Below are 26172 nucleotides of genomic sequence, written 5' to 3'. Positions count from 1 at the left end.
AGATGTCCTACCCACCTCCCAGAATTCTCCTCACTGGAGTCCATCTTGGCTGAGAGATGTACACGCCACCGGATAGGACCCTAAGTCAAAGTGACTGACTGACATGTTTCTTAGTGGACCTCCTGGTGTGAGACCATGCAGGCAGGTGGTCATAATGCAGTTTCCGTCAACAGTTCCCTAACAAAATGAATGGTGTTTGGGAAGCAATGGAACGTGGAGGCAGGAAGACCAAAAAGGTGGCTCTTGCAGGAACTCGGGGAGACCGACAACAGTAGTGGACGTGCGGTACGGCACTGTACAGGGGATATTTGGGGAAATAACCAGGTGGAGTTTCAGAAGGAGGGGGTGTGGGAAAGCAGGGAAGGGGAGAATTAAGGGTGCCTCCTACTAGGCTTGTGGTCAGTGGAGCAGTTTTCTGAGATTTGCTCATTTGTTCATCCAACAAATGTTTACTGGGGGGACACTTTGTGCCAGGTACTATTCTAGGCACCAGGAACTATAGCTGTGAAGTAAGTAGCAAAAATCCCTACCCTGGGGACTTCCCTGGTGGTCCAGTGGTTAGGACTTGGCACTTCCACTACAGGCGGCCTGGGCTCAATCCCTGGTCATGGAACTAAGATCTCACAAGCCGTGCGGCATGGCCCCTCAAAAAAAAAGAAAGAAAGAAATCCCTACTCGGGTGGAATTTGTAGTCTAGGAAGGGATAAAAAATACAGAGGATCATGGGGGAAGCAAAGACTTTGGGGAGGAAGGTGGAGGGAATCATTTACCAGATCCTCTGATTCTGTCTCCTAAATATCCCTTGCAGTAGTTCAAGCTGCAAACAGATGGCAGCTGCATTAAAGCCATATTCAGGGTGTTAAATTGATCAAACAGGAGGCTGTTAGATTGAGGTGGCCCCAATGTCCTGGCAGCCTAAGTCAGCAAACCAAAAGCTAAGCCTGAAATGTCTCAAGGTTATTAAATCGAAACTAAGGACAACCAATAACAAATGGCCAACTAGGCTTTACGCTATAGCCAATCAATATGCGCTTGCTTTGCTTTGCTTCCTTTTCTCTACAAGTCAGTCCCTGAGCTCCTGCCTGTGAAGGAACCTAAACACTCGTGGTTTGGCCGATTCGAATCAAAAACCGTTTGAATAAACTCTTAAAATGTTTAACATTCCTCAGTTTAGCTTTCAACAAGGAGTAGACTTGAAAGACACTGGCGAGAGGGAATCTTCCCAATGGGCAGAGCTACAACCAACGCATCTGGTCATCCACTTTGTACAGGAAAAATTGCCCAAGAAGTGAGAACGTATCAATATTCCTGGACAGTGGGCAAAGGTCTGGCCTTTAGTCAGAGGTCTGGAAAGAAAAAAACTGGAAGATCAGAGATGAGATGGTCTGGAGTAGAGGCATGCAAACAAACACACTCCAGGGAGAGTACAGACTTTTGTACCACATTCACATCCACCAGAAGACACTCACGTGGTAGAGGCACTAACAGCCAAGTAGACAAAACGACTCTGTCAGCTGACACTATCAGCCTTTGTCATTGGCCACCCAGAACTTACACAAAAGACTCATGAGAGCAGTCACAGTGGCAGAGATGCAGGCCACATATGGGCCCAACACTGTAGACCCCCACTTACCAAGATGGATCTATAGCCACCACTGCCTCTACTTACTTAGTACAGTCCAGCTACTGCTGCCTCTGCGTATCCCATGAAGCTCCAAAGAAGGGCCCATGGTTTGTCCTCACAGGTGTAGATTCCAGTTTCAGGTGTGGGTTTGCCTTTCCTGCCATCAAGCCTCCGCTGGCATCACTGTCTGCAGGTCCATAGGCATGGATTCCCTTACAAAGCAGCCTCTAAGTGTTGGCTCAAAAAATGCAGAAGCTTCCTGGGGAAATCTGAACCTGGCCCCAGAGGGCAAGGAGGGACCAAAAAGGAGGCAGTAGGTGTCAGGTGTAAGAAGCAAGGGAACTTACATAGGAGGCTTGTCTTGGGCATCACGAGATGAGATCTCTCCACCCACCAAATCTTAAAGTTTATACAGAGACCTTAACTGGGTTCAGTCACATATTCAGTGCAGACGGTCTCAACACCACCTTACTCTCTCAAGGCTGCGGTCCATGCAAACAGCTCCCACTGTGGCAATGGTGGGCGGATGGTACATTTCAAGGATGGGAGGCGCTGAGGAGTCTCCGATCCCCAGGGGCCAGCTCCAGGGTCAACCAGCAGTCACGTCCTTTGGATGAGCTCCCCCAACACTCCAGCCCTCCCAATCAGCTCCTACAGTCTCACACGCCCCCACCCCCTCCACAACAGGCTCTGAGAGGTCAGCAAGCAGTTTCACTGGCATCAAGATGGCTTGTTTGGCAGCTGTCTGGCTACCCTGGACGCAGATGCCACTGCAGAAACATGGGCACACGCAAGAGAAAACCAGGATGAGAATAACGACTCCTAGGAATATTCCTCAGCCATAAAAAAGAATGAAACTGAGTTATTTGTAGTGAGGTGGATGGACCTAGAGTCTGTCATACAGAGTGAAGTAAGCCAGAAAGAGAAAAACAAATACCGTATGCTAACTCATACATATGGAATCTAAAAAAAATGGTACTGATGAACCCAGTGACAGGGCAAGAATAAAGATGCAGATGTAGAGAACGGACAGGAGGACACAGGGTTGGGGGGGCGGGGCAAAGGGGAGGCTGGGACGAAGTGAGAGAGTAGCATAGACATATATACACTACCAAACGTAAGATAGCTCATGGGAAGTTGCTGCATAACATAGGGAGATAAACTCGATGATGGATGATGCCTTAGAGGGCCAGGACAGGGAGGGTGGGAGGGAGTCACGGGAGGGAGGGGTGATGGGGATATATGTATAAATACAGCTGATTCACTTTGGTGTACCTCAAAAAAATTCACTTTGGTGTACCTTAAAAATTGGCACAACAGTGTAAAGCAATTATATTCCAATAAAGAGTAAAAAAAAAAAAAAAAAAAACCTCCCAAAATAAGTAAAAACTTTTCCCACCAAGACCCTCATGATCCAAATCACTGATGTGCTACATCTGCCAGGCTGGGGGTGAATCATCGGGGTGTTCACGTGTGTCTCCATGTCATTTAATAAAGAAGACACATTAACAGGCCCATCAGGTGTGAACACACAAACTCTGCCTGGATAATGCACAGGTGCCTCCTTGTGAGGCAGTGACAACATCCAAGGCCATTTTATTTTGCAGGATGGCTTTTCTCACCAGAGACATTTCAGTGTCCAGGAAGGGTGGGCTTTGCCAGCTATCACTTAAGGCTTGCTGGGCAAATATGGTGAGGGCTTCTATTTGGGCTATAATAACCTCCAGGCCAGCGGAGGAAACAAAGATGGCAGCCACATGATGGTACCCGTGGAAAAGAGAACAGGCCAATCTGGCCTCGAGGAGAGGGAGGTGGGCAGCTTTAGGACCTTGACCTGGCTGTGCAGACCATACATGCTGGCCAGGGAGGGAGTAAGGAGGTGGACTGGGGGGCGGGAGATGCCAGACCAGGACCCCACGTGCTCCCCTCTCTCAATGGTGCACGTTCCAATCCAGGAACAGATGGCAGCAGGACAACAGGGTCCCAGTGGAGACTGAGTGGTTCTCCCTCACACAGGAAGCAGCTCTCCTATCCTGGTGGGAAATCCCATCACAAATCCCAGTCGACAACGGCTGTCCCAGGCATGAGGGGGCCTGGTACTCTTAGCAGCAAAGCACGTTGATCCACAGTAAGAGTCAAGACCCGGCTGTCTCCTGACACTTCCACAGCTTATGGTGTTGAGGGTCTTGGCAGAGGTCCCCGGTCTGGCACATGGGGCCACAACCCCTGCTCGTTGGTCATTTGAATGTATAAAGTTTGGGACAGTATCTTAGTCCACCCAGCCAAGGTGGTTTGACCTGTTAGTAATTTAATCTGCCGCTTGCAGGTTTTAAGGGAGATGGAATCTCTATTCAATGTCATGTTCCTCTACCTAGTCTTGCACAGCATGGCCTTTGAAATGGGATCCCTGATCACTATTTGACGAGGGTATCACTACATGGCACTCAGCTTCTCTAATCACCTAAGGGTGGCAGCCTGGTTTGTGCGGCCACAGGGGAAAGCTCGGGTTAGGCCAGATGCCGTGTCTGCATGAACAAGGCCTGCTTAGAACCTCACTCATAGGGGAGGTGGCCGATGCAACCAATTTGCCACCCCCTTGCTGGTATTCTCAGCAGCACAGCACGTCGTGGGGAACGGCAGTGGGTGACCCTGGACTCCCGTTTAGAACACACAGGACATGCTGTTGCTGCATTAACCGAGTCACTGTATTTTGAGGGCAATCCAGGGTCTTGGCAATACACCATCCCATCCTGGTGCTACAGTGGCTGCCTTTCCTACGCACCCCACCTACTGATGAATCTACTGGAGGGTCAGTTGCCAGGGCTGGTACCCGAGCTGGGACACCAGCCTCCTGAGTGCCAGGAGGTGTCAGCGTCTCGTGAGCTGGGACGTGGAAGACAGTGAGGACGGCCTCGGATTCTTGCAGGTGAACCCAAACGTCTCTCCACACATCCTGTCCCCACAAGGGTTTGTTCATGAACATCCACCTCCCAACTCCCCACAGTCCAAGCCACAGGGTTAATCCCTTTAGATGAGCCCAAGGCTCAGGGCAAAGGGTTAACGGCCAGAGCTCATGACTGGTCACCAGCCAAATGCTGAGTTCGGACCCCTGGCTGCTGCGATTCATTCCTGCTACAAAATGAACAAATTCTTACTGAGTTTATGCAAATAATTATATTGCCATGAGAATAAGAATGCTCATTCTAAGACTTTCTGAATTCTGGAGGGGTCAGGTGAGGAGAAAAAGATAAATGTTTCCTCTTTGCTCACAACGGTATATCTTAGCAAATAGCTGATAGTTTAAGAGAAAAGAAAACTGTTTTTCTTAAATCTGGAAAAACAAAACATAAAAGGATCAACACGTGTCCAATGAAAAAAAGCCCATAAAAATTATAGTCAAGCTCGTCCGTTTTTCCATGAGAGTCCTGCAAATTCTTATTCAGTTTAGTGGTGTGATTTTAGATATCAGACAGCTATCCTTTTTCACAAATCTTGAAGATGAAGCACTCTTACAGGAACACTTTTGCAAAAGCTTCAGAGCATGACAAAATCTGTAAATGACAGAAGACCTGAAAATGGCCACAGTTAAAGATTTGATGAGAGTTCATTACAATGCAATTGGCAAGGAAATTTGGTTATTTCTGTGACATACATCCTCTTGATGACCTTCTCTGACACTGAGCAGGGGACCTACTTCACAGCAAAGATGGGCCGTGGGCGTAGGCCAATGACACGGGATCCCTGGGTTGTATGATACATCATACGGTGCAGAAGCAGCCAACCTCCTAGAAGGCTGAACTGCCTTCCAACGGCACCCCTGAATCACCAGCTGAGAGGCAGCTTCCTGAATGGATGTGGTGCCATCCTCGTATATGCTTAAATCAAAGACTTCTGTATGGGGCTAAGTCCCCAGTAAGAACAACACAAGGGTCCAGAAACAAAGTGGGGTGGGGAACAGGAGTGGCCCTACTTACCATCACTCGCGATGATCCAATCACAATTAGGAAGTTCATGCTTTCCATCCTTGCCACTCTGAGCTCTGTAGCATTGAAAGTTCTGAGCTCCAAAGGGTATGCACACTCTTGCCAGGGGACACAGCAAGTGTGTCATTTACAGCCAGGACACTCTGGCCTCCCTGTGCCCAGGGACTAGAAAGTCAACATACTGGCTGTGGAATTTGACCCTGACCAGCAAGAGAAGGTAGTGCTGCTTCACAGTGAGGACAGACAGGGAGCGTGTGGATGGAATCCAAGCGGTCAGCTTGGGTGCTTCCTGGTATCCCCTGGCTTCCTGATCCAGTGCCTATGACACAGCTCCAAGTGCTATCTGAAAAGCAAGCGGTATGACTAGCACGGGCTCAGACTTTCAGGAGTAAAGGTATGAGCCACACCACCAGGGAAGCCGCCAAGCCCTGCCAAGATCATCGCTGAGGGTGAGGGGAATTTAGAAAGAGCAATGGCTTAGGGGCAGGATGGGTACCAACCAGTGGGCGCCTAAAACCAATGCAGGATCAGGGGTTACTGCTTGTCCCACTGACTTTGCTCTTCTAAATTTTCCCTAAGAGAGGCCCACAGGAAGCACGGAGGAGCTGCCTCCTAAACGTGCTTGAAGTAGATCACTGTGGTACAAGGGTTGCAGCATACTGGTCACGAAAAATGCACAGCTCAGGTCTCTGGCTGTGCCCAGGCAGCACTGCCACCAACCACAGAGCGGGCACTAGTGCAGGGCCACTCCTGAGGGTCCTGGAGATTCTAGGTCAAGATTTGGCCCATCGGCCGGGCCAAAACTCTCTTAGAATGGGACTTCAATCTGAGACCTTTCTACCCCACCCCCTTTCATCCCTATTGCCCTTCTGATGGGTGTCAGACTCTCATCACAGTTGGAGGGGCTCCCTGCCTTCTCTTGCTCCCTCTCTCCTTATTTTTCACAGGCGTTTCCCCCAGAAAACTTCCTGCACAGGAAATCCTGTCCTGGTGTCCGCTTCTCAGAGAACCTGAATTAAAATAAGAGCTATTATTACTTTTTTTACCCTAAGCCAGTCTACTTTTTTCCTTAAACAAAGACCCAGGGGGAGGGGAGGGTATTTGAGTCCCAAAATAGTCACATGCTCTTGGCACTGGACCATAGAAAATAATCCTCAAATTTCAAGCAGTTCAGTATTCTCAGTAATGTGTGTATATACAGATATACATACATCTATCTATATACACCATAGACACATATATACACAATTGAGCCTTGAACAACGTGGGTGTGAGGGGTGCTGACCCCGCTTCCCTAGTGTGCAGTGGATAATCTGTGTATAACTTTACAGTCGGTTCTCTGTATCTCTGGTTCTGCTTCTGTGGATTCCACCAACCTGTGGACCGTGTACTGTAGTATATATTAATACTACTGAAAAAAATCTGTGCATAAATGTACCCATAAATCCATGCATCAGTTCAAACCCACGCTGTTCAAGGGTCAACTGTATATCCTTTATACAACTGTATCCTTGTGCATTTGTGATTTTCAAAGGAAGGATTCTTGGCTTCAGAAGCTATCACAGTTCTAGAAAAAAAATTTAAATCCTTGTCTTCTGTGCAAAAGGCAATACACATCCATCTAAAAAAATAACAGTGAGATTAAGTAAAATGTCATAAAATAAGTTGAGTAGGGATTAGGGAAAGATTAAAAGCCAAAGGTATCTATATCTATTAAAGAATTTTTAAAAATCAGTAATAAAAGAATGAATTACTGATACACTCAATAATATGGATAAATCTCTAAAAATTGAGTGAAAGGAACCAGGAACCAAGAAGTATGCTATGACTCCACTTATATAAAATTCTGGAAAAGGCAAACCGTATCTAGTGACAGAAAGCTCTTCTGGAGCTGGGGGGATTGACTGCAGAGGAGCACAAGGAAGTTTCTGCAGTGATGGAAATGCTCTATATTCTGATCGAGGTAGTAGTTCCATGAGTGTGTATAACAGCTTTATTAAAACTCATTTAACCATACACTTGAAATGGTTGCAATTTACTGCACATAAATTATGCCTCAGTAAAACTGACTGAAAAAACAAACATAAGTTTCAACTTGAAAATAACCTTGGGTCAAAATATCCTGCTTCATCCAGACCACCATCTTTTCTTACCTGGATTCTGCTCTACCCTTCTGATTGGATTCCCTTTTAAGAATCCAGCTTCCCTCCAATCTGTTCCTTGCTCTGCAGCCAAAGTCATGTTTCTAAAAGGAAATGTGATTATGTTACCCCTGACAATTCCCATTCTTCGTCACATGTATCAGTCAGGGTTTAATCAGAGAAAGAGAAGCACTGGAGACACAGATGCAGATACCTACTACAGTGATCTCACCTACACAATTGCAAGAACTGGCTAAACAGTCTCTGTCAGGCTATAACATCCACCTATTACCTTCTGCTGCTGGAGACTCAGGTCCACGGGGCAGGCAGCTGAGAAGGGAATACGGATGTAAAGTTCCAACAACCAGCTGGAACGCACAGCCACCAGGATGAACCTAAACCTGTCAGTTCTTGCTGCCTCTGATCTTGGTGGCATGGGGCAGAAGCTGGGCCATCTGTGAAGCTAAACACATGTGACTCTGGGGAGTCAGGGAACCTGGGGGAGGATCCAGGGGTGGGTGGAACAGTTATGGGCTCAGCCACTGCCTCACCTCAAGGAAGTTGGCCAGCAAAGCCACAACAGACATGAGCTACAAAACGGTTGTTGTTTCACGTCATCCTGCAAATCTTCTACAAGACTCTCTCGTGGCCCGCCCTAACCAAAAACACACCATGGAGCGAATTCTGGGAAATGCAGTTCAGCCTAGCCAACTTGCCACATTACAAAACCACAGTAACGCCCCAAATCTTAAATGGCTTCCCAGTACTCTCACTGCCTTAACAAAACACATAAAGTTCTTTGTGACCTGACTTCCACCAGGTCTTCTAGCTTTACCTCCTACTCCCATCTCAGGCTATATGTATTGAAATATTTAAGCTTAGTGCTGATTTCTCTCTAAATTTCGCAGCCTTTCCACACTATGCCTCCTGGCTGGAATACTCTTCTTTCCTTCCCCCGTAACCTGGCTGAGCCCTATTCACCCTTAAGGCCTCAGCTGCTTTTAGGAAACCTTCCCTGATATATCACTTTATCATTGGTGGCCAGTACTAAACCAGGTCCACAGCTGGCACCCAATAAATTTCAACTGAACAAAGCACGTGCTGATGAGAATTAAGACTGACGATTGAATGCACGTGGCTGGAGACTTGGGCATACAGTGGGCGAAGTGCTGTGCAACACGAGCAGCCCATCATCTCGTGGGGAGGCTGCTCACTTCTCACTTTTGTCCCCCCACCCACCCAGGAAACACGTGGCAACGTCTAGAGACATTTTTGGTGTCACAGCTGGAGAATAGTAGCAGTGGGTAGAGACGAGGATGCTGTAAAGCATCTCATGATATATAGGACAGCTCCTCTTTCCCCAACAAAGAATTACCCTGCTCAAAATGACAACAGTGCCAGGGCTGAGAAACCCTGACAAAGATAAAGTGTATTCAGGTACTGATATATAAAAATATGCATTTATCTAAACATATTATTTCTCAACAATGCAGTGTATAACATTTAAAAAATCAATATTTAATTACAAATGATTTGTCTTACATGCCAGCAATACAAAGCGATGCATTAGTACCACCGAAACCAAAGGAATTGGTGAGTCCAATACATCTTTTCTCAGTTTTCCATTCCTGTGCCTTGAGTGGTACATAATTGAGATCAAATTCTGGTTCTGTACAGTCCAGGTTTAAAGTAGGTGGCAGTTTTTGATGATAACAAGCCAGGGTGGTAAAAGCTGCCTCAACGGCCCCAGCCGCCCCCAGCAGGTGTCCTGTGGCTCCCTTGGTGGAGGAAACAGCAAGGGCGTGTGCGCGGTCTTTGAAAAGATGTTTGATGGCTTTGTTTTCAGCAGCATCTCCCAACGGTGTGGAAGTAGCATGTGCATTGATATAGGATATCTCTTCAGGTTGTATACCTGCATCTTTTACAGCAGCAGCCATACATCTAATGAAATAAGAAAAGCAATTGAATTTATCAGAAAGATTTAATTTTAACAAGATACTCATTATCTGTATGGTTTATGAAAAAGAAATACCCAAGTACACTGGATGAAAAGAACTCTTTATGCTCTAATGACAGAACAGCACCTTGGAGTACTGTGTGAGTCAGAATGCTGTCTGCGTAGGAATAACAAGGTACCCCCAGTACCCTGGACTGATTCATCACCATGACATAAACATACAAGCCTACAGATTTTACAATCTCTACTAAAATGTATTTCCATTTTATCTGAATTGTCCTTTTTTCCTTGAGGAAAAAGCCACGTAGACTCAAGCCTAGAATAATTGAATAATTCCTCTTCTAGGAATTTCTTATCAGTGGAGTGTCGGTGTAGAGTTAAAATGTAGAGAAAAAAAATTTATAACTGTTTCAATTTTTTCTTCACATTTAAATGTATGTAAAACTTGGAATATTTCCCAATAATCTAAAAAATGTCTGTACTACTACTTTAATGCTCAAATAACCTTTCAAAAGTCCTCTTATTCAGGCTATGAGAATTCTAAATAAATAAAGAAGCACAAAGCCAAACCCCAAAACAAACAAACCCAAAACATTTCTATGGAAAAATGAAAATCTCATGGATATTAACAGCTTCTTTTTCAGTTCTTGATCTATGGGCTGCATCTGTTTTTTTAAGAGGCAGCTCCGAGTATAATCTGAAGTGTGCTGGAAGGTTTCACCTAAACATAACTGTTTTCTCATCTAGCTGGTTACCAGGCTTGACATGTCCAGCACCAACAACTACTCTCTAAAACTCAAAAGTATAATTCAGAGGTTGCTGAATTATGACCCTGGCCAGATGCCTGTTTTTGTAAATACAGTTGGCCCTTGAACATGGGGGTTAGGGGTGCTGACTCTCCACACAGTGGAAAACTCTCTTATAACTTTATGTTGGCCACCCATACCCCCAGTTCCACATCCACGCATTCAAGCAACCATAGATTCTGTAGCACTGTGGTACGTACTTAGTGAAAAAAATCTGCGTGTAAGTGGAACCATGTAGTTCAAACCCATGTTGTTCAAGGGTCAACTGTAGTTTCATTGGAATGCACCCATTCATTTGTGTATTGTCCATGGCTACTTTCAATTAAAAAGCAGAGTGTGAGTAGCTGTGATAGAGACCCTATAGCCCACAAAGCCAATATTATTTGTTCCCTTACAGAAAGGCTTGCCAATTCCTGGCTAATTTAACTGGTTAAAACATAATATGATCTGAGCGGGCTAACATATTAACTAACACACTAACACATTATCAGAGGGATTTTTTGGTTTTGGTTTTTGGCTTTTTTTTACTTAACTCACTATTTCAGCTACAATAAAAGCAACTTGCATTTCAAAGTGTGGTCCTCAGACCCGCAGCATCAGCAACACCTAGGAGCTGGCTAGAAATGCAGAATCTCAAGCACCACCTAGACCTACAGTCAGAATCTGCATTTTAATAAGATCCCTGGGTGATTAAAAGTTGCAGTAGAACCCTGTTGAAATGGAGCGGAGACCAGATACACCTAGAATAAAGGGCTAACTGTACTGTCCAGTTCTCATGGAGGGTGCATCCGGACCCTTACTAAGCAACTGAAGGGATGAAAAGTTGGCAAAGACACACACGGCCTTCACAACTTTACTGGCCTTCACGAAAAATTCATTTTTTGTAAGGATATTCAAATATTTTCAAATATTTCAAACGTGGTAAGGCAAAGAATTCAAAAACACTGTTCATCTAAAATGAGAACACAACAGGGATATAGTACACCAAGGCCGGATACTATGATTTCCCTTAAGTTGAGACTCCAATAAGGAGTCTCATCTGAAGAAATGTGAAAAACCAACCAATGTTTACCTTAAGGCACCTTCTCCTCCAGGATTGGGGGCGGTTATGTGACCGGCATCACCTGAGAGTCCGTAGCCCAAAATCTCTGCATAGATGCGGGCCCCTCTTTGAACAGCATGCTCGTGTTCTTCCAGCACCAGCACAGCTGCACCTTCTCCCATTACAAAACCATCTCTCTTGGGATGAAATGGTCGACACGCCGACTTAGGATCAGAGTTTGTGCTCAGAGCCCGGGCTCTGGAAAACCCAGCAAGTGACAAAGGGCTGATGCAAGAATCTGTACCTCCTGCCACCATCACATCAGCATCACCATGGGCTATAAACCGAAAAGAGTCTCCCACGGCATGAGCTCCTGTGGTACAGGCTGTGGACACTGCATGATTGGGGCCCTTGAGTTGATATCGAATGCTGACCTGGCCTGCTGCCATATTGACCAGAATCTTAGGGACAAAGAACGGGCTGACTTTATTGTAACCTTTGGTCTGAAACATCAAAGCAGTTTCGGAAATAACTTCAAGAGGAACCATTCCCATGCCAATTGCAACACCGGTAGCCACTTGATCAGCTTCTGACAGAGGACGCCAGCGGGAATCTTTCAAGGCTAACTCTGCAGCCCCAATGGCCATAATGGTGGGAGGAGACATGGACTTGCCATCTGATTTGGGCACAAAGTTTTGTTCATTGAACTGACCTTCATCACAACCTCTTGGCACATAAGCAGCAACACTGCAAGGGATACCCTTATACTCTTCACCAACCAGTGAAACGATTCCACTCTCTCCCTGGATAAGACGATCCCACACCAGCTGAGTTCCAACACCAAGAGGAGTCACTAAGCCAATGCCTGTAATGACAACCCGCCTACGCAATCTGGGTGTTTGCACAGTTCCGAAAAATCTCCTTTCGCTTATCAATGGCTGGCATAATCTTGCACGTATTAGATGAGGGTTGGTAATTTTTAGGAAATTTTGCAAGCTGTTTGACAGCATGGTTGAGATTCAGAGGCTCAGAAACCTTCCAGTAACAGCCCACGACACGCTCAGCAGGTATTCACTGCTGTTTAAATACCTTAAAGGCCTAAGAAACAACATCCAAGGTGTTTTTTTCAGGTGCTCGATGTGAGTTGCTAAGGAGCGAGGGGAAAATAATGTTACATCATCTAAATTTACTTATCATCATTCCACCTGTTTGGACTTAACCCTTTTTAGATTCTGAGTACCCTGAGACACTTCAAGACAGGTGAAAGGACGATTCATTCAATTCACAACAGAACTTTACAATGAAAAATGTACGAGCACTGCTGGCATGATACAGGCTGCGGAAAGCATCCTTTTTCAGGATTACCAAGGCCTTACTGCAAATAATATTTCTGGTGTCAGTGCCACAAAACACATTTCAGGGCCGATTCTTAGGGGGAAGGGGTGAGCTGATCTTCAACGTGGAGAGAACCAGGGTTTCGGGGACCGCAAAGGTCAAGGGCTAGGGGTGGGGGGCACGGGGTGTGGCCAACTCCCCGCACCGCCCGACCCCTGAAGAAAGCGTGGCGAGGGGAAGCGAGACCTGACCCAAGTCCTCCACGCCGCTCTCCCCACCGAACCCGATCCGACCAGGCGCTGGAGGGCGGAAGAAGAAGCGAAAGAACCAGCAAGGGTACCTGCCCCCGGCCTCGTGCCGCCCGCGCAGCCGCGGTTCCCTGCGTGGAGCAGGCGTGCGCACGCGCACAGCACGTCCGCACACGCACGCGCACGCACGCGCCGTCCGCAAGGCGCGCACGCACATGTGCAGGCGCGCGCGTGCGCGCACGCCGTACGCGCCCGCTCGGCCGGGCGCCCTTCCCCCGCGTCACCTTGGCTGAGGTCAGACCCCTGGGCGAGGCGGCTCAGGGCTCTCGAACCTTGCGCAACTTCAGCGGCTCTAAGATAACCTAGAACGTGCACGTAACGCAGGGAGATAGCATTTTTGCTTATCAAAAACGGAAAAAAAAATTGTTTTGGCTAATAATAATGCCCAAATATTCCCCTGTTGTAGGAAAAGGGGACGCCATCATGTCCTACCTAAATCCTAGGGAAGAATTAAAGAAGTTACTGTATCCTTGCAGTGATTACTGGATTTCCCAGAGCTATTTAAAAAGCTAAGTAGGACTAACCAAAACGCCCAACAGCAGAAAATCTGTCGTGTGTTTTGTGGTACATCTAAATAATGTGAAGCCATTCAAAATAATTTTATAAGTGAATATTTATTAATGTGGAAAGATGTTGAAACTATGTTAGAAGATTTAAGTTGTAACTTGTATTTTTACATTTTTTTAAAGGTTTTTTTTTTGGGGGGTCTGCAAGCGTGTACAATGCTACAAGCATGTACAATGATTGTGATGTTTCCCCCCCTTTTTATTTACTTATTTATGCTGGTTTTGCGGCTTGCAGGATCTTAGTTCCCTGACCAGGCATCAGGGATGGAACCTGGGCTCCCTGCCTTGGAAGCACAGAGGCCTAACCACTGGATCACCAGGAAATTCCCTTCCCCTGCTTATTTTTGCTCAGCTTTATTTACTATGTTCTCTACAGTATATAAATGGTGCTTTTGTAATAAAAAGTTATTTTTACTTTTTAAAAATTATTTTCAGATCTTGGGCGGTGCTCAAAATATCACACCCAGTGTTGACAAGAATGGAAATAGGAATAGAGAAGAATGTAGACATTTATTTCTAAGTCTTTGAAAAATTAAACAACTTTTATTTGCTCAGAGCTGACTGTGAATGTATCAAGGGAAAAATAACATCAAATTATAAAGTCAGCAAGGTAGTATTTGTTTAGATGACCATCTGTTGCTCATGTGATGTCCCAGGTGTGAGTTTTGTGTCCATTTCTCTTGTTTAAAGGATTGACTGTATAGTCTGCATCTGAACCTCTCAGCATATTTGTTTCTTTCTGGGCAGTGTCTCCTGAATTGATTGTTTCCAAGTAGAGTGTTTTACTTTCATTTCCAGTTCAAGAGAAGAATTTGGGAGAAGCTTACCTGGTGAGTACTGGATTTAAATATGTCTGGAAATACACTTTTTCTAACGTAGTTCCCTAGTGTGACCTTAAGTCATCCTTGATCCAAGGCCTATTCAATCACTTCTTAGTATGACCTTCTTTCAATGATAGTAAAGATACCTTAAAAGGAATGAAAACAAATGTGGTTATAAAATACAACTAAAACTTAATAAGTGACAGTACCCAAACTAGCTCTCTCCTCTCTTCATTGTTATATAATATTTTAACATCATAGTGTGAAAAGTCCTAAAATATTTTTTTGAAGCCAAACTCATATGAAACATAGTTTTAACATGCTGTTCTTTTTTCTTTTGTAACATTACAAAATGATCTTGGATAAGAAGTGACAAGTCAATTAAAATATTGTAGAGGGAATTCCCTGGCAGTCCAGTGGTTAGGCCTCCCCACTTCCACTGCTGAGGGCCTGGGTTCCATCCCTGGTTGAGGAACTAAGATCCTGCATCCTGTGGGGTGCGGCCAAAAAAAGGAGAAAAAAAAAATTGTAGAAAAGTAAAGTCACCAAAAAAGTCATTTCATTTTTATTTCTACCTCTGATCTTTCCCTTGGTCTGGAAAGGAGTGGAAATTTTATGATATTCTAATAGCTATACTGTATGATTTAGTACCATATTCCTTGTTAAAATTTCATGGTATTTTAGCTAAAATACCAAAGTCTTCAAAAAGCCTCCACTTACCATAGCCTCTTGTTCAGACATAGGTTTACTTAAATTTTTTATAACATGATTCAAAACTGTCTTTCCCGATATAGTTCCTATTCTCTATCAAAGTAGATTTCCACCCAAGATGGCTGTTCTCTTGCTCTCTGTACATCCCCTTTCTGACCAGTTCCTGCTTCACCTACATCCTACTCATGTGACTGACCTTCCTACAATATGTGCCCCAGCTTCAGCTGGTGACTGTTATAATCTTTAGATCAGAACCTCTCCAATGTGAGAGTTTATCAAAGGGACAGTGAGGGGCGTGCCCTGCTGCTTACTTTCCCTTGGTAACCTAAACCCTCCTGACGTCAATTTCCCTTGTAACTGGTAACCTCCCCCTCCCCCTGGAGGGAAGACTGCCACCATGTCCTGCCTACCATCTGCTGCACAGGGTGGGGTGTCACTCCATGACCTTGCTTCAGACACGTAAGATCCCCCCATCCATTAAACTGTTGATGTCTCTGTTGCTGGCTCTGGGCATTTTCTTCGGTCTTGAAGCTGGGTAAGCCCAGGACTTGCAGGTCTGCGGAGTACAGCCCAACACCCAGCAAAACTGATCTTCTTTTCTCTAGATTGACTTCAGCTTTTCTTTTTTCATCTCTGTATCTTTGTTTGTACTTTCTTTTCTTCAACATTCATTTTCTTCCTAACCTGAGCTAGAAGCTGGCATGTGAAAATGAATAGGGTATGGTTCTTGCTTTCAGGAAGTTCATAGTCTAGTAAATAGAAACAGCCATGGAGACAGATATGTGTAAACTACTGAAACAGGTGCTGTAATAGAAGAATATAACAGAATTGTTGTATTATAACAATACAAAAGGAGACAACTGGGTCAATACTGCCTTCCAAAGTCAGGAAAGGCTTCAAAAAACTTGACCTTTGAACTGCATCTTGAAAATGAGTAAATGTTCCTCTGGGAAATTTGGTGGGAAAGGGCGTCCTGACAGGCAGAGTAGAACAAAAGCCTGGAAGACCTGGTGTCTTCCACAAGCTGCTAGTAGTAGTTCAGTGTGGGCAGTGTTGGATTTGAGGTGTAGGACAAAGCAACAGTGAAAGCATGAGAGTGAAGCAGGGAATGATGGGAAGAAGTTTCGGGTGTTATGCCAAAGACTTTGGATTTGATCCTGTAGGTCAGAGATGATATGTGGGCAGCCCCGGTCTAACATGGACTGCAACATTCTTTTATCGAATCTAAATTCCTCTCATCCTAAACACTCTTATTCCCTTCACCAGGGTCTCTGCTACTCCTTTTTGTCTTGAACAAAGCCACTTAGTACATTAAAGTTTCATGCCTGACTCCTGACATCATTTGACTGTAGACTGTGTGTTGCCGAAATTCGGCCCCTGTACACCAGTGCTGGATTAAATCTTGGAGACAGAGTTTTAGGTCAAGTAGAGAGAAAGCTGTATTGCTTTGCCAGGCAAAGGGGGCTATAGTGGGCTCATGCCCTCGAGACTGTGTGTCCTGCCCTGGAGGGGGTAGTGAGGTGTCTTACGGTGTTCAAGGAGCCAGGTGTGGTCAGCTCATGGATATTCTTCTGATTGGCTGGTGGTGAGGTAACCAAGAGTCAGCATCATCAACCTTCTGGTTCCAACTGGTCTGGGGTCTGCGTGCTTGTGGGCAGCATACTGTTAACTTCTCCCACCTGGTGGGGATTTCAGTTTCTGGAAAACAGCTCAAAGAACATAGCTCAGAATATTATCTATAGTCCTTGAGGAAGAACTGAATGTCCTTGATTTTGTTTAGTGGCTAAAGTATTATTATTTTGTCTTGCTTGACTATTTTCCTTTCTTTCAGCATTTTCTCACTTCTCTAAGTTTATTCTTTGACTAGTTTTTCTACAGGCAAAAGGCAGGTGGAGGACATGGGTGGGGGTCTATTGGGCAAAGGGTAGCCATACAATACTTTACAGCAGAAGAAAAACATGATCAGAGGGGTGGTTTAGAAAGATCTTCATGGCAGCATGTGCCGGGGAACTGGAAGATGTGGGAATGGATGTGGGGAAGAGAGTTATGACTGGTGAGGTCCTTGGCAGGGCTGGGAGGGGGGGCGATGAATTGGGAGATTAGGATTGACATATATAATATATAAAACAGACAACTAATGCGGACGTACTGTAAAGCACAGGGAGCTCCACTCAATGCTCTGTGGTGACCTAAATGGGAAGGAAATCCAAAAACAGGATATATGTATACATATAGCTGATTCACTTTGCTGTACAGCAGAAACTAACAAAACACTGTAAAGCAACTATACTCCAATAAACATTAATTTAAAAAACAAGAAACAAACAAACAAAAATCTGGTGAGGTGCTGAACTAAGGCCATGGCACAGAGGAGAGACTGCTAGGATGCTGATTAAGTGTGTGTGTGTGTCTGTGCGTGGGGAGGGTTCTCCCACAGCTGGGAAGTCATCCCCTTCCTCCCCTTATTAACCTCCACATTTAAGGGTTCTCTTCAAATTCTTCTTCCATGAAACTGCAACTACAGTGGAATTTTCCTTCCTCTAAGCTAACAGTTCTCAAACTTTACTGTGCACCAAAATCACCTGAAGGACTTATACACAGATTGCTGGGCCTCACCTTTAATGGTGGGGCTTGAGAATATCCTGACAAATTCCCAGGTGATGCTGAAACTGCTAGTCTCACCAGTGCCCACACTCGAGATGACTCCCATGAAGGCGGGGCCTGTGCGCATCTCCTTCACTGCCTCAGTGTGTAGCACAGTGCTCGGCTTCATAACTGTTTGGTGAAGGAATGAATTACAGAATGAATTAATAAACACATACCCTTATACGTACACCACTTTGTGCATTTCTTAGCAAATGATTTTTTCACAATAACTCTTTTTGTTTCATCAGCTAAAGGGCTATCTGTAAGGTATTATTATTCATTTTGTCCTTCCTACTAAATTAAAAGTATCTTAAGCCCAGACTGTTTTGCACACCGCACAGCATGTGCTCAATAAATAGTAGTTGGTTAATTACTTAATACAGTCACACAATAGTGAGTTACCACATCAACTCCTGAAAGGCTTCAACCCCTCTCCTTGTCAGTAGTCTTTTTGAAGTCATTTTCTTTTTTATGACAAGACCTATCCTGGGGAAATTTTAGTAAGTTATGTCTTCATTCTATTTTACTTAAGAATAGTGCCACCATATATCAACTCTCAAGATAGTGTTCTTAATAAAGCTGGAATCTTAAATAGAAATTATTATTTTGAAGCAAAAAAAAAAAAAAATCAAGTGAAAGAATGTGAAGTTCAAAGCTGATTTAATACCAGAACATCGTTTTATGTGTTTGTAGCAGTAGTGGGTATAAAGAGATTAAGAGTAGCTTAATATCTTCAACTTTTTTAAAGGAAATTGAAAAAATCAAAATATTTTCAACCAGACTTAAGTGGAAGAAACAGACAAGGAAAAGAATGAGTCAAGTTCCTTATTATAATAAATTCCCTTAATCGCTTCATAAATGATGGTATCCTAGAGAGGCTGTAGTTACTCAAAGTAACTCAAAGTAAAGAGTAATTGGGAAGGAATTAAATTTCAGGTAAATTAAAATAAACAATAACTTAGTGAATTACCCTTGAAATGGGGATTTCTACAATTTTATGGACTGTACATTATTACAACAGCATTAATTTTATGGCATTGGTTTTCACACTGTGGTTGCATTTTCCTCACAAAAGTACCTTAAAGCCATTATCTCCTCAAGGGGAAAGTTGAGCTGATAACATTCTGTTCCTCCCCGAGCACACACACACTCCTGCTTCAATTCTAGAATGCCTCTGCTTTGGTGTTTTGTATATGCTGGGTTTCCTCCTAAGGTTTTATTTGGGGGGTGGGGGGGAGTGTTCTGTAGCTTTAAAAAAAAATCATAAATACTAGATAGTATGTAATAACCTTATACAATTATTATAAGAATAAATAAATGTGCTGATGGAAAAAAGAAGCTCAAGGGGAATACAGTTTGTGACGGAGACTGTTAGTTACAACTCCACCTCCCAACCTTTAGAGCTGTGGGTGGTGCCTGTCCAGCTAAGGACTACATTTCCCAGCCTCCCCACCTTTTATCTAGATGGGGCTTCATTTTCGCCAATGATAAGGTAGAGAAAATGCTGTTTGTCATTTCTGGGCCCATGTGGTTAAGAAGCAGGTACGCCTTCTTTTTGCCCAACTGCTAACTAAATGCAGAAGTCTCTGAGGCCATATAGCAGTAGTTAGCAAACCACAAGCTAAATCCAGAAGGCTGCTTGGTTTTGTAAATAGTTGCATTGGACATACCAATTAAAGTATTGGACATTCATTTTAAAGTACAGTTGACCCTTGAACGACACGGGTTTGAACTGCATGGGTCCACTTATATGTGGATTTTTTTCAGTAATAAATGCTGCAGTGCTACAGTCCACTGTGGGTGGACCTCAGATGCCACCTCAGGTTCACCTCAGATACCAAACCACCGATACAGTGGAACCTCAGATACCTACAGAGGAAGTTATACAGAATTTGACTGCTGGGAGGGTTGGTGCCCACGTTGTTCAAGGGCCAACTGTATTGCCTACAGAACTACAACTGCAGAGGCAGAGTTAAATAGTTGAAACAGAGACCCTCTGTCCACAAAGTCTTAAACATTTCCTATTTGCCTCTTTATAAAAAATGTTTGTTGACCTCTATTCTATGGGATGAAAGGAGCCTGCAGCCCTGAATCATTACATGGAGGAAAGCTGCTCACTGACAAATGATACCTGTTATACGAACAAGAAAGAAATTTCTCATGTTAAGTCACTGAAATTTTTAGTTATGGCAGCTAGCAACAGACTATCAGTTAAACACTATTCTTGGAAGCTGGTCCAAAAACCTACATATTTATTAAAAACGTCTCACATATATCTGGCAAATGAATAGCAATTGAAGTGGATGATATAGCTCAGGGTCTTGCTCAGAGATATTGGAGGAAAATTTCAAATTTAAAAAGCGAAGATAAACCATCAAGAACATTTAAAGAAGCTACTTAGACAACATCTTAAAAATATATAGTGTCAATAAAAACATTTGTTGAGGTTTGAAAAGGAAAGAAAGCATCGTAAAAGTACACTTTCAAGGGCATGGAGAGGTAGAGGATGGATTAAAGAGATTAGGATTCATCTAAGAGGAATAAAGGACATTGATCACAGGAGCTACCTGCAAAACAAAATCACAAATTGATACATACCCTTACTATATTGGATGCATAATTTTGCTGTCTTTCCTTCCCCTCCATTTCATTCTATTTTGTCGTTATTGGGTATGTGTTTTATTTTGGTCAATAGAGTCCACAAACCAGTATATTGCAAACTGCAGTTGTGAAAAAGACTTCTTTACAGAGGCATCCAACTCTGAGCTGGGGCTTATGCAGGAGATTTTCAATCATTTGTCTAATTCTAAAAAGACTCCATATGGGAGAAACCCAGCAGAGTTTATAGCCATGTGTTTGGTTTTAAGCACTGCTCCTTCCTTCTGGAGTCTTTCATCCACATTTATTTAGGAAGGCCTGACGATCTGCGAGCAGGAAGCTGTAAGATGGTTTCAATTGGGGAAAAGGGGTGGTTGGAACACAGGAGGTTTCCCCACCGTCCTGGCTGGATCTACTGAGGCCGGCACTAGGGCGCGGAGGAACCCGGGTTTCTGTGATGCACCAGCCAGCACCCGCTAGCCCTGGCTGAAGCCTCCCGCCCCTCCCGACCACCCCTTCCACCCCACCCTGCGGCCCCCACCACTAGACACCCCTGCAAAGCCCCTTAATCCTTACGATCAAGACCCCACCCGCGTCTGGTCGAAGCCCCCGGGCCCTGACAGCCAGGCTTCTCCCGGTTCAAAATCCCAGCACTCCCCAAACACCTCTGCCCCTCCCAGACCAGCACCGTGGCCCTGGAGACCAGTCCCCGTCCCTCCCGGCCGAGCCTCCTGACCCCTGGAGACCAGCCCCCGCTCCGCACCTCCACCCCAGGCCCCACTCCCGGCTGGGCCCTCGCCCCTGGAGACCAGCCCCATCTTCCCCACCCTCCACTCCCGGCTGGGTACGCAGCCCTGGAGACCAGTCCCCGCCCTCCCAGCCGGGCCCCCCGCCCCCTGGAGACCGGGCCCCGCCCCCCCGGCTGGTGGGGGAGCGCGCCGCGCGGAGGCGCCTGCTCAGAGCGCACGCGGCGCCGGGGGTGGCGGGGCCCGGACGCGCGCTCCAGCATGGCGGCGGCGGCGGCGGCCGCGCTGGGCGGCTCCTCCGGGTCCGCGTCCGCTGCCGTGGCCGAGCTCTGCCAGAATACCCCGGAGACCTTCCTGGAGGCCTCCAAGCTGCTGCTCACCTACGCGGACAACATCCTCAGGTGCGGGCCCGCGGGCGGGACGCGTGCCGGCGGCCGGGGCGCGGCGCCCTCACCACCCGGGTTTGGGGACGGCCGGCCGGTCCCGGGGGCGCGGAGACCGGGAGGGGCTCTGGCCTGGCTCCCGCTCGGGGGGTGCGGGCCCGCCCGCCAGGGGCCTGAAGACTCGGCCGGCCCCGCCCCGCCCGAGCGGAGGGCGTCTCTGCACCTGTGACCTGACACCTGCTGTCGCGGAGCCCGGGGCGAGATGGGTCCCGGGACGCGCGGGGCGGAGGAGCAGAAGGCGCGCCCCGGGCTCTGGCCTCCGTCCGGCCGTTGAACCGTCTAACGTGTCGCGACCGAAGCGACGACAGCGTTTCATCCCCACTGCGTGCATTTTACCCGTCAGGTACCTTCAGGTGCCACAGGCTTCTCGGAAGTTAGTCACGGACAAGCATTTTGTGCATATCCCAATCCTAGAGCATAACTGCCGTGGTGTTCGTGAGGATAACCTTGGCTAACAGTAGTTTGTTTCATTCTCCTCTGTGCACACTTCTAGACCTCTAAGGGACCTCACAGATTTGGGAAGTTGAGAAGGAAGTGATTATTCATTTCGAAGCATTAACTTCCCCAACTCTTATCACCTCCCCCAACTCTTAGATCAGAGGATGAGATGTCTTTGAGGGACATGATGTGTGGGGAAGGGAGATGGATCCGGGGTTCAAGGAGCCCCAGGTTCGGCCCTTTAGTGGTGTTAGCTCGTGCGCTTGCTTTTCCAAGTGGTGAGCGTACTGGCATGAAGGCTAAAAGGAGATCCTTCTGAGTTTCAAGGTTATAGAGTTCACGTGAGCCAGTTTTAGAGACAGTAGTTACAAGTGCAGTGTTTTAACCCGTGGCAGTTTTAATATCGTTCGTACAGGCAACATTAATGATTTAAAAAGTGAATTGAAGGAGAAACATATTGAGCCCTTGTTGTGTGCGAGATGCTCTGAGGGGTGCAGCATGTGCACTGTGCACAGCTGCACAATTGTGACCTATGTGGGGGCTGCCTTCCTCCTCTGTGACACCTTCCCAGCTCACCTTCTCTACTGTGGGAGATCTAAGCTCTTTGGAGCACAAGGATGCCAGAGGACTCTCCAGAGCCCATCGGCTGGTACCTCCCACCTGGAAAGCCACCAAAGTATTTAAACCCCATTCTTCAGAAAAGGGAGTTGGCCTTGTAATGAGGATTCACTTCTGCTTTCAATCCAGTGAAACCACAAATGCTGAGATCAAGGTATTTTGAGGAAGGAAATGTTTTGCATCATAGTCTTCGTTATGATTGTTTACCAAACTCATAGAAGAAATTTGGCATGCTGTCAATTCACGTTACAGTCTTTACTATGGCTTTTGTTTCTTAAAAAGTTTTTTTATCTAAAAAAGGGATTAGGAGTCTGGAACTCATATAAGTGGAGATGGTGTGAAAAACTACCCTTCTTTGTTTTAAGAAATAGTATTAGTTCCTGCCTTCATATTCTTACAATTCAAACTTGTTTGGTCTTTAGAGGGGGGGGCGGGACCCACCTTTTCTTCCCCTTCCAAGTCCAGTGACTTGCGTACCTCTTAACAGAAAAGCCCCAGACCTCTTCTTGATCCGGTAGCCCCACTACATTACAGACATGCTAACCTAACTTATTTGAGAATAGAGGAAACCATGGTTTTCTGTTTCTCTTGCTATTTTAGGAAATCCTTTAGCATTATAGATAAGGGATGTTGTCTTGTTATCCTTTACTCCTGCCTCAGAGTCTGACATAGTATTTTATAGGGTGGATGCTGAAATGAGAATTTGATTTGCAGGTTTTTTGTTGTGGTTGACAGATATTTGTCGCTATACCCTGGTGCAAATAATACTTTGGGTTGTTTTAAATTTCCGCTTCAGATCATCTTTATCCTATTCCCCAACTAAGAGTCATAAAGCTAATGAAATTACAGAATGAAGTTTATGCTAATTTCCATGCACAATATACCACGGGTTTGAACCATTTTTTCAGTTCACTACTTCTAGACAAAAATCAGCTGCCCTCAGTATCTACCTTTCAAAAATCTGTAATAGTTTTACTGGCATTCCACATGGGAATGAAAATGTGCTTCATTCATTCTTTAAAAATAACATATTTGATTTCCCACTAATTTCCTTTGCAAACTGCACACAGTTACTGGTTATGAACTGCACTGAGTGTGACTGGAAAGGGCCAAGCATGGAAAGTGGTTTCTTCCTTCAAACACACAGGTATGGAAAATAGCCACAGCATAAAATCTAGAGAACAATTAATTCCAAGACGATGTTTAAGCACTTACCTGTTTATGTGAGGAGATACCTGGGTGACCTCATGTGGAACAGTTCTGAGAACAAAGATTTGATAAGAGAACATATGTTTGATCCAATAGGCAACAGAAAATGATTGTAGTTTCTAGACTCAAAGAGACGCATAATGAGAGATTAACGTAAAATAGTGATAGAAGAAGACACAAGGCATGGGTTTTATGTCTGAAGCTACTGCAGAGCATAAGTATCACTGTGGATGGAATGGAGAGAAGAATTGGAGTAAGGGACTGGCAGTCCTTGATGACTGAGCGCCAGGGGTACAGGTGGTAACATGAGGAGACAAGATACTGTACCTGGGATAACTTGAGATTTCTCATCTGGGTTACTACTGACACTTGGAAAAACTGAATGAGGTTGTCAACTGAGGATGGGTGAGTTTGTTGGCAGCTTGTATGGTGGAGAGTATTTGTAATCAAACCAGTGAGTTTAAGTGCCAACATTTCCTTAAAATGTGATTATAGGCGATTTATGTAGGCTTCAGTTTCCTCATTTTTAAAAGGAATGAACGATACCTACATTATAAGATTGTTGTGAGAGAGAAATAAAGGTCATGGCACATGTGTTGTTTGTTACTCTCATTCAGTTTTTCATGTTAAGCTAGATTACATGCACGTGTTTCCCTTGTCAGCTACAGAGAATGGTAGAGTTAGAGCCCAAGATGGTTCCCAGATGGTTCTAAAGGCATAGAGATGTTTTTGAAAATTTTACATGTAAATCAGAATAACAAATTTTCAGAAGGACTACAGATAGTTTTTCAAATGACCTACAAACCAACCTTTGTGATCAGTAATAAAAATACAGGATTATAGGTTACACTAATGTACTAAATTTCCATTTGTGAGAACTCTTTCTGGGATTGCATTCTAGAGAGGAAGAGAGCTAGTAAATGCTCAGATAGATTTAATTCCCAGCATTTCTGAAATAGAAACATTTAAGTTTTCCTTTTCTGAGGAAAGGAATGCTGTGACTCAGTGTGAGGCTTATTATTAACATGTAAAATCTTAGAAATATGGTAGATTATGACTTTTAAGGTGAAAAGCAGGACTTTTTGCTGTTATTCAGTTGTAAACACAAAGGCTCATTTTCTATAAATGAAACAGTTTGTCTTAGCTGTGGGTAAGACAGCTAGGAAGATACCAGAATGGGTTCAAAGTGATGGTTGAGTGAGGTTCCGAAAGTTTTGCTGCCCTTTCAAACCTCATTCATTCAACAGCATCATCCAATAACCAGAAAAAGAAATCTCAAGCGAAGGTGCAAAATAATTACTAACAAGCAAGATAAATAATAAGTAAAGTTAATGGCCACTAGAGATAGGAAAAAAAACATCAAAGAGTTACAGCAAAAAATATTTGAGAAAAGTCTGCAGTGGAAGAAGATCAAAACTAAAGGTGATGCTTAAGGGTACTTTAGATGCTGCAGGATACGGAAAGTAGTAATGAGCTCAAGGAGAGTGGCCACACCAGGCTGATGCTGTGAAGCTGAGGGTTCAGGGGTGTTTGTATGGTACTTTTCCAAGGGCAGGAAATGGGAGCTGGTGGATCTGAGGTCTGATGGTCCTGGGGCCAAGCTCTCTAAGCCTTTGAGGGCTTCAGGGGCTGACTTTCACATCAGTCTGTGCTCAAGACTGTGGCTGGTCTGCTCAACACATTTAAAAAGAGGAAGATAGGATTTGGATACCTGGGTGTTATTGCCATTTTTTGGATTTTTGTTTGCAATATACGTTGAGTGAGAAAAACAGAAATGATATGTGAGGTCCATAGATCTTGTACAATGATGGAAAATTGCTCATTCGAAACTAGAAAGTCTAAACTATACAAAACCTGTATCAGAGGAGCGACATTGACAGTTACTTTGAAACATGTATCAAAATAAGCTATATCAGAACAGCTCATGTAAGTTTTATAAGAATTTTTAAACAGTTGTGAAAACGGGAGGAAAAATTAGAAAATTAAGCCCAGTGAAAGACTTTGATTATGTAGAAATCTGGAAACACTTGGGAAAAAATAGATTAAGATAGCTCAAGCAGTTTTGCACCATCCTGGTGGTACTGATATGTTTATCACCCTGTGGAATGTGTTGAGTATCATGAAAAGATGCTTCATTTATCTGTAACTAGCTTTGGTAAAGGTAGGATTATTCCCTTGTT

At 44.8% G+C, this 26172-nt stretch overlaps 2 protein-coding genes across 5 annotated transcripts in view; one reads left to right on the top strand and one right to left on the bottom strand.

The window, feature by feature from the left end:
• Positions 1–9245: 9245 nt before the first annotated feature.
• Positions 9246–13278, bottom strand: OXSM (3-oxoacyl-ACP synthase, mitochondrial). 2 transcript variants are annotated; one of them, XM_057740315.1, is made up of 3 exons: positions 13229–13278; positions 11584–12700; positions 9246–9689 (listed from the first exon to the last, which is right to left on the bottom strand). In XM_057740315.1, the coding sequence occupies exons 2-3, from the start codon at positions 12561–12563 to the stop codon at positions 9287–9289; spliced, it is 1383 nt and encodes a 460-aa protein (XP_057596298.1). In that variant the 5' UTR covers positions 12564–12700; positions 13229–13278; the 3' UTR covers positions 9246–9286. The 2 variants fall into 2 exon arrangements, with proteins under 2 accessions (XP_057596298.1, XP_057596297.1); XM_057740314.1 differs by having other exon boundaries at positions 13140–13256.
• Positions 13279–21486: 8208 nt separating this feature from the next.
• Positions 21487–26172, top strand: part of NGLY1 (N-glycanase 1) — a 60300-nt gene continuing 55614 nt past the window's right edge. For 2 of the 3 annotated variants that reach the window (XM_057739497.1, XM_057739496.1), the window contains exon 1: positions 21487–21685. In XM_057739497.1, coding sequence (XP_057595480.1) covers positions 21546–21685 — 140 coding nt within the window. In that variant the 5' untranslated portion in view covers positions 21487–21545. The remainder of the gene's footprint in view (positions 21686–26172) is intronic. The other variant, XM_057739495.1, reaches the window with a different exon arrangement.

Source organism: Hippopotamus amphibius, chromosome 6, assembly GCF_030028045.1.
Source record: "Hippopotamus amphibius kiboko isolate mHipAmp2 chromosome 6, mHipAmp2.hap2, whole genome shotgun sequence".
In the NCBI taxonomy this organism is placed as follows: Eukaryota; Metazoa; Chordata; class Mammalia; order Artiodactyla; family Hippopotamidae; genus Hippopotamus; species Hippopotamus amphibius.
The sequence above is the reverse complement of the archived record's forward strand: the minus strand, read 5'-3'. Positions and strand labels throughout refer to the sequence as shown.

Coding starts and splice junctions, on each gene's coding strand:
- OXSM (XM_057740315.1), bottom strand. CDS start 12,563: ATGCTGTCAAACAGCTTGCAAAATTTCCTAAAAATTACCAACCCTCAT. Junction 9,690..11,583: donor GGAGGAGAAGGTGCCTTAAG/GTAAACATTGGT, acceptor TTATTTCATTAG/ATGTATGGCTGCTGCTGTAA.